The following is a 7,844-nucleotide window of genomic DNA, read 5'->3' as shown; positions in this document are numbered from 1 at the left end:
TCTATGGAGTGTAGAATTGTTGACCTCCTAAGAGGACTCCTTTATTTATAGAGTTCTCAGGTGGGCTTCGTGGGCTTGACTTGGTCCATGGGCACCGAATTAATTTTATTCAATCCAACAGTCATGATAAAAACACGTGGCATCATCAATAGACCAATTTTATGTCTTCAATTTTCAATTTAGGACACATGTCAACTTTCAATTCATCCCAAATTCAATTATTTGTAATTTTGTTATTGATTCGATAAATGACATGGTAATTTGTGATTGATCCAAAATTTATCCTTCAACACTTTAATTTAATCCTTAAAAATAATTTTGTTTTAAACTTGAGTATAGTTTAAAGATTTGGACATCGAAATACTAATTACATGCCAAGTCATTTGGACCTAGAAAAAGAACTTGGGTGGACACCATCTTTGTGCAAATTTCGCAGAGTGAAAAATTCGGCATGTGACAATTTTTTTTAAAAATATGTTATTTTTATTTATTTATTTTACTGTATAGGAGAAATGGGATGCATGAATACAATTTAGTTATTTATTAGTTGTTTTTAATAGAATGGAAAAAGAATAATTAACTCATTACTAACTAAGAATGAAGAAAATAAATTAATGGATATTATTAAATTATTATCCTTTTCAATAAAACTATACAATCATAGACGGCTTGGATTCTCTCTCTCTCTCTCCCTCTCTCTCTCCTCCGTTACAGCCACCCATCACCACAGTCAACGCTGACGGACGGCGACGACCAGTCTCCTTTGGCATTTCCCGGCAAAACCCTAAATCCCCATTTCTTCAATTTCCCTTCTTCAACCTTCAATTCCTTCAAATCCCTCCGATCTTGCAAACCCTAGACCCATCGGATTCATCCCAATCACTGTTTGTAATTTTAAAACCATGTCTTCGGAAATTGAGGTCGTCGACGAGGTTCAATCCCGGGATCAAGAGGCCTCCCAGACTGCTTCAGCTTCCGCTGCCAATGGCGATGCGGATGAGAGCTTGAGAAATGATGTCTACACGGCTGCAGCTTATGGCGATTTGGAGAAGCTTCAGAGATTGGTCGAGTGCGAGGGTTGCTCCGTTTCTGAGCCCGATGGCCTTGGCTACTATGCTCTTCAGTGGGCTGCTCTTAATAATCGCACTGCCGCTGCTCGTTATATAATTGAGGTTTGTCTTTCCAATCTGCGTGTTTTTGTCTGTGGGTCGTTTGGGAAATTTGATTTCCTTCCTTCCTGTATTTAGCCCATGGGATTTCTTTTTTGCTTTATTTGCCATTGGATTTTGAATAACTTTATTTCTATTAGTTATCTGGTAGGCTTTATGTGACACGGGATTAGCGTGGTCTTTCACTGCCTTTGTTTTGTTTAAGTGAGTTCATGAATGGTAGTTTCTAGATCGTTTTTTTTTTTTTTTTGGGAAGTATCGTTTTTCAGTTGTTGAGAAAACAAGCCAAAGAAATGAAAGAATAGAACGCTAAGGCATTGAGTTTTTGAATTTCTTTCTGGTTGATGGTTAAGGAAAACTTGAGTTTTCTAATCTGTATCTCCACTCCAAAACAAAAGTATTTGGATGGGTGGAGCAGTTACTAGAGGCTTGAAATGATGTCTGTATGTTCAGACGGAGGCACGATATTTAATACATGTCTTGTTTAAACTGTAATGCTTTCATTTCTCCATCCAGGACATTTTTTTAAATTGAAATACTTTCATTTCTCCAAATTAATTATGCATTTCATGTAATTCGTTTGAGCGACTTATTTTGAGAGATCTATTTTGTAATTCTCTTTTTTGGGACGTGATGAGGGCGCTAAGAGTATGTCAACTTAGTTGAGACAATCGGGTGCGCCCACTGATCCCCATTCACTAGTTTCATCTACTTTTCATGTCTCGCTGTATTTCGAGGATTAGCCTCTTTTCATTTCATCAATGAAAAGTTTTGTTTTTGTTTTAAAAAAAACATCTCTTGTCACTTGTACTAGCTGTTTAGTAAATTTGGTATTCCATCATTTTCAGCATGGAGGCGATGTAAATGCGGCAGATCATACCGGGCAAACAGCCTTACATTGGAGTGCTGTTCGTGGAGCCATCCAGGTAGCTGAGGTTTTACTCCAAGAGGGAGCTGCAGTCAATGCTGCTGATTATATGTATGGCTATCAGGTCGTGTTTATTTCCTTTCCTGCAATGTAATGGTTGCTAATTTATTTAGTGTTCCTATTTGTGAATTTATATGGCCTAAGAAGAAACGTATAATATTTTTTGTATCGGAAAGAGTTAGTATGGTCTCACTGAATAAGACAATAGTTAATACGTGGATAGAACTGTGAGTTTGTTCTTGAAATTGCCTGCAAAATTGTTTAAGAAATAAATAGACCTGTATATAAGAAGATTCAAACTTTATTGTTGTTTTTTTCCTCCAGGTGTTTGATATTGCTATTGACCTTTTCTTTTTCTTTTTGTTTTCTAATTATTTTTTTAACTGTGTTAATGGTAGATTGGTGGTATATGAGAAAATGTAGGTTAAACTTCTTCGTTGAGTGCTCTGATATGTTGTTTGGATGCTTGTTTTTCATGGTTTATTGAGCCACTTGACACTAATTTCCATCCAAAACTTATTTCCAAACTGTAACTAGGTCGTGCTAATCTTCTTTCTTGAATCTTAGCTTTCTAGCTAATGTTCTAGGCATTCTTTTTCTATTGAGAAATTGTTCAAAATGAAATTAATAGTCAGGTTGTACATCAAATGAAAGTTTCCTTCTAGCATACTGATTGTAACTGCATGGACATGGTTGCAGACAACCCATGTTGCAGCTCAATATGGTCAGACGGCTTTTCTCTATCATATTGTTTCAAAATGGAATGCAGACCCTGATGTTCCTGACAATGATGGGAGAAGCCCTTTACACTGGTAGTAGTTTTTTACAATGCTTCAAATTGTGAAAATGGTAGTCGTATTATCCATATTTATGCATGTATGGTGCTTATGGATGTGGTTTTTTTTTTTGGTTTTATGTTTCTCATCCTATTTGTTTTGTAGCCGTAATATTATGGTCCCGAACAATTTGCGCCATTTTACACAGTTGCTACTATTTCCTAACCCAATTCAATGAGTGCCATTATTTCTTTAAAAAAAAAAAATCAATGTGTTGTTCTAAAAATGTCTTTTTCTTACAAATTCTTTTAGGAATTATAAGTCTTTCTCTGTTGATTCTTTATGTGGTTCTTTTAGGGCTGCATACAAAGGTTTTGCTGATTGTATACGACTTCTCTTGTTTTTGGATGCATATCGGGGGCGCCAAGATAAGGAAGGTAATATATGGAGGGTTTAAACAACTTTACTAAAGAAAAACAAACCATTCCTTCTAGTTTAAAGATCATGTGAAACTCGAAAGCACCCCTTTTTTAAATAATTGTTTAGCTCGTGGTTTCTTCTTCTTTCAGGTTGCACTCCTCTCCATTGGGCAGCTATTAGGGGTAATTTAGAGGCATGTACAGTGTTAGTGCAAGCTGGAAAGAAAGAAGATTTGGTGGTGACCGATAATACTGGCCTTACGCCAGCACAACTTGCTTCCGACAAGAACCACAGACAAGTTGCCTTTTTTCTTGTATGTTGAAACCAAATCAGTTTCTCTCTCTCTCATTATTTTTCTTTCTCGTTTCCAAATTCGCAAATTATTATTATTTTTTGTTTTTCATGTGAAGACTCTAGAGTTTGTTATTATTTAGTTAATAATATTTCTCTTGCTTTGTGATTTGTTAGGGGTAAAGACCTCTAGTTTATTTTCTTTCATTCTTCTTCCCATATCTGCCATTTCATTTCTTCTTCAGGTTGATTTTTACTAAAAAACATTTCTATAATTTTCACATGTTATTGTGCCGAAGTTGTACTTTGTAACTGTTGAATGTTACAAAGTACAATTTGTTTTCTTTTGGAGCCAGCCGTAGATTTTGTGTTATCATGTGGGTATAAGGCTTGGAAAATGTTGGAGAATTCCAAGGCTGGCATGAAGATTATTAATTTTTTATTTTTTATTTTTTATTTTGTAAAGACATTTTCAAAAGCTTGAGGATTAAAAGGTGGGACATTTGATTTGTTTGTTATGTTACGGTAACATTTTGAGGTACTTGAATTGAAAGAAAGTGAAGGATTTAGAAGATATGTTTGATGCGTGGTTCAGAGTGCTTATCTTGGCTTCCTCTTTGGTGTATGACATAGTAGAGGTTCAGTGGTTTTTTTTTTTCCTTATTTAATTGGTGTATATGTATTTTTATATTGTCTTCTATTTCTGTTGGATTCCTCGTCTTCCTTTTTCAGTGAACATTTTTGTTTGATTTTTATATATAAAAAGAACATTTTTCTTTGATGACATTTTGTTTCTTATATAAAAGGAAACTAAAAATTTTCTGCTTTTGGACTTTTCAGGGAAATGCTAGAAGGCTACTTGACAAACGTTGTGATGGAAATAGCCGCCTTGGAAAGTTTTCAAAACTAGGACTTGCCCCTGTACTTTGGTGTTTAATCTTTCTGTTGCTGGTGACATATATTCATTCTGTCATTTTGGGTATTTCCATAAGCTTTATGTGACAGTTAAGTATGTATTCTGTCTTTTTAATTACTTAATCACATTTGTTTTGCATTTTTTTGCAGCATCAAATCTGCCAAAGTTAACATCTGGCTTAGGTCTTCTTGCATGGATTGGTGTTATTTTAGCAACTACAGGGCTGCTTATGTTTTATAGATGTAGCAGGTATGAAAACTTTCCGGAAGATAGCCCATTCCTTTAGTTGTTGGATATTTATAGATTGTAACTGCAGGATTTCAGGTTTGATTTATTTGTTAACGTGTGCTCATTTTTTTCTATTAATCTGCAGCAAAGATCCAGGTTTCATTAGAATGGATGTGCACGGCTCTCAGGATATGAAAGATGATGTACGTTTATTTGTTTCTCTCTAAGCCTCTATATAAAGTAATTCTTGAGAGGAACAATTGCATACTTCTTTCATCGTCTTTCAAATTAGTTTCTGTAGAATTGAAAGAGTTCCTGTTCTATTGTTACAATTGGGCAATCTTCTTTCTTTACCGTTATCTTGATGCCTAAGGTGAAAGCTTAACTTTGTTCATATCTTTCTATTAGGAACCTTTGTTGAAAATTGAGATCAACAATCCCGCTTTGCTGGCTGGGAATTGGTCTCAGCTCTGTGCTACTTGCAAGGTGCGTTCTGCTTCTGAGTTTTTAGATTATGTTTTGATTCTTTTCTTTTCTAATTTCCTTTTAGAATTTTTAATTTTTTAAAGCACATTTTTAACTTGATTTAATATCATGCTTAGATTGTCAGGCCTCTTCGTGCAAAGCACTGTTCAACTTGTAATCGATGTGTCGAACAATTCGATCATCACTGCCCTTGGGTATCCAATTGTATTGGCAAGGTACAATATCATTTGTGATGGACATTTTCATGTTAGTTCCTTCATGTTAGTAATGATAAAAAAAAAAAAGAAGAAGCTATCATTAACCTAAAAATATAGTGGAAAGAGGAACTCAACTATAAACTAGCCAAAGGAGTCACAAGCAACCTTCCAATGGACTTGATAGTACAGATGTATCATAGTGAAAAATATAATAATAAGTTGGAAGTTGTAAATTATAATAATAAGTTTTCTTTTTCTCTTCATTATCAAGTTTAGGGTGCTGGCTCAACATGAGATTGCGATTATTTATTTTTCTAGAATTTCAGGAAAAAAAGGAGGGTCAGTTCTTCCCTAGTTTCCCTTTTGGGTGGTATCTAGTTACTAATCCCCCAAGCCGACAAAACCTGACACGACTGACAAAGGAAGAATATAACATATCTTTATAGGAAGGAAGAAAAAATGTTGCCTAGTAAATGAATATTTTCCACAGGGCATACGCATATCCAGACCTAAAAGTTCAATGTTCTTCCTCTTCGTCAAACCTTTTGAGCCTAAAATTTATTGTGTAGCATACTTATTCTGGATTAATTAATAACAATCCCCGGCCTACAAAATAGCCCTTGTGCAAGAAATGGTCAGGAAAAGTTGCTTCTAATTCTCACTAAATTATGTTGGATAAACATTGCCAATTGGTCCTCTTCTTTGTATTAAAGGCTGCCGTTTGCGTTTTTGTTGTATGTTTGCTTAGATAGATTCATAGTCTGAGGTTCAATGAAAACTAATCAATATTTGATTATCACAGAAAAACAAATGGGATTTCTTTATATTTCTCGTTTTGGAAGTTTCGGCAATGTTGATCACTGGAGCAGTTACTATTACAAGTATGTTTCCAAAATGGCTTTAACATTGAATCATGTCTGTAATTTGTTTGGTGGAATCCCATGTGTCTTAATCTTTGACAATAAACCACTTCAGGAATTATAACCGATCCATCCTCTCCATCGTCGTTTGGAGCTTGGATTAATCATGCTGGCAATCATCATGTTGGTGCTATATCATTTCTCATTGTTGATTTCTTCCTCTTCTTTGGTGTGGTAGTCTTAACAATTGTCCAAGCATCTCAGGTACTTCCTGTCTATGGACTCTTTTGGAACTTGTAAATTAGGTGTGTTTGTTTTGTGCTTTGATTCGGTTTTTCTAATTCCACTTTGGTCCTTACTAGTGTAAATTTGCCTTGATGTCACCAGATATCCCGTAATATTACTACAAACGAAATGGCAAATGCTATGCGGTATAGTTATCTGCGTGGCCCTGCAGGTCGGTTTAGGAACCCTTATGATCATGGGATCAGGAAAAACTGTTCAGATTTTCTGATCAAGGGATACAACGAAGATGTGGAGTATAGCGAAAGCTCATCACATTCAGAAGAGATGGAAGCAATGTCTTCACCGATGAATTCAGTCTTGCAGAATGGGGACGCTCATTCTCACCACACCAATGGAAACAACCACATAGCAATAAATGTGAATTCTAAGAATACAACTAGCCATCATGGCCATACTCATTCTTCAAATTGTAGTCACAGTAACCATGGAAAAGCTAAAAACGATGCTGTCCCATTGGGCTTAGGTCTCGGCCTTGGGCGTTTATCAACTCGCTCAGTAGCAGCCTCATGATGCTTATTATTGTTTAAGTGATCACGGAGTTAGTGTTTTGTATCATGTCAATATACTCAACATTAGATTCAAATGTCCAATTATGATTTGTGCGTTCGAAATCTCTGAAACTTTATGTGGAGTGCTTGATTCTGGATGTGATATTCTTTATACAGGTATTGGCACACATGGTTTGTGAAAAATGGAAAGCATCTGGAACTTCTTCTGTGAAGATCATGGAACTTAGCTGCTTGAATATGAACATAATTTCGGCGAGGCTTCCATTCTGGTAATTCAGATTCCAAGCTATATAGTAGATGATTTTCCATATGTTGGTATAACCTTTGAAAGTGCAGATCTATTATTTGTTTGATAGGAACCTCCCATGGAATTTTGAGAATATCTTGGTCAATTGATTTTATTTTAGATATGTTATTGTAATGATTTTTTGTGTGTACAGTACAAAAAATGGCCCTACTATGGTAACTTCTCTTCTCGTTGTGAAGTAAGTGAGCTAACAATCGCCTAATTGTGTTGAAAGGAAATTTATAGTGCTTTGGTTCTTGAAATATATCTTCCACAATTCATCTCTTGATTTTTTCTGCTAAATCGAGTATAGCTGATGCATACAGATATCTAACAATCAAGAGGTTTGTGGTTCGAATCTCTGTACTCTTATTGTATTAAAAACCCTTTTTTTCTTTAAAATTATTATTGTTTTTTAATGATGAAAAAATGTATAAATTGTCAAGACTTGGGTTGTTTATTTCTCTCGTTC

General features: G+C 35.2%; 1 protein-coding gene across 2 annotated transcripts; it reads left to right on the top strand.

Moving 5' to 3' along the window:
• The first annotated feature begins 558 nt into the window (after positions 1 to 558).
• TIP1 (Ankyrin repeat family protein with DHHC zinc finger domain-containing protein) lies at positions 559 to 7,635 on the top strand. Of its 2 annotated transcripts, XM_039034644.2 has the most exons (14): positions 559 to 1,172; positions 2,018 to 2,161; positions 2,797 to 2,909; positions 3,231 to 3,310; positions 3,443 to 3,606; positions 4,425 to 4,563; positions 4,650 to 4,749; positions 4,874 to 4,931; positions 5,137 to 5,214; positions 5,331 to 5,429; positions 6,214 to 6,292; positions 6,387 to 6,535; positions 6,659 to 7,115; positions 7,243 to 7,635. In XM_039034644.2, the coding sequence occupies exons 1-13, from the start codon at positions 903 to 905 to the stop codon at positions 7,085 to 7,087; spliced, it is 1,902 nt and encodes a 633-aa protein (XP_038890572.1). In that variant the 5' UTR covers positions 559 to 902; the 3' UTR covers positions 7,088 to 7,115; positions 7,243 to 7,635. The 2 variants fall into 2 exon arrangements, with proteins under 2 accessions (XP_038890572.1, XP_038890571.1); XM_039034643.2 differs by lacking the exon at positions 7,243 to 7,635 and having other exon boundaries at positions 6,659 to 7,188.
• The last annotated feature ends 209 nt before the right edge of the window (positions 7,636 to 7,844 follow it).

This window comes from Benincasa hispida, chromosome 6, assembly GCF_027475165.1.
Source record: "Benincasa hispida cultivar pf3 chromosome 6, pf3_genome.v1.1, whole genome shotgun sequence".
In the NCBI taxonomy this organism is placed as follows: Eukaryota; Viridiplantae; Streptophyta; class Magnoliopsida; order Cucurbitales; family Cucurbitaceae; genus Benincasa; species Benincasa hispida.
Note: the sequence above shows the minus strand (reverse complement) of the source record. Positions and strands in the feature narration are given on the sequence as shown.

What these genes read in the sequence shown, in the direction of transcription:
- TIP1 (XM_039034644.2), top strand. Translation starts at nt 903, where the DNA reads ATGTCTTCGGAAATTGAGGTCGTCGACGAGGTTCAATCCCGGGATCAA. An exon ending in GACAAGTTGCCTTTTTTCTT is followed by an intron (nt 3,607 to 4,424) that starts GTATGTTGAAAC and finishes TGGACTTTTCAG; the next exon opens with GGAAATGCTAGAAGGCTACT. An exon ending in ATGTTTTATAGATGTAGCAG is followed by an intron (nt 4,750 to 4,873) that starts GTATGAAAACTT and finishes ATTAATCTGCAG; the next exon opens with CAAAGATCCAGGTTTCATTA.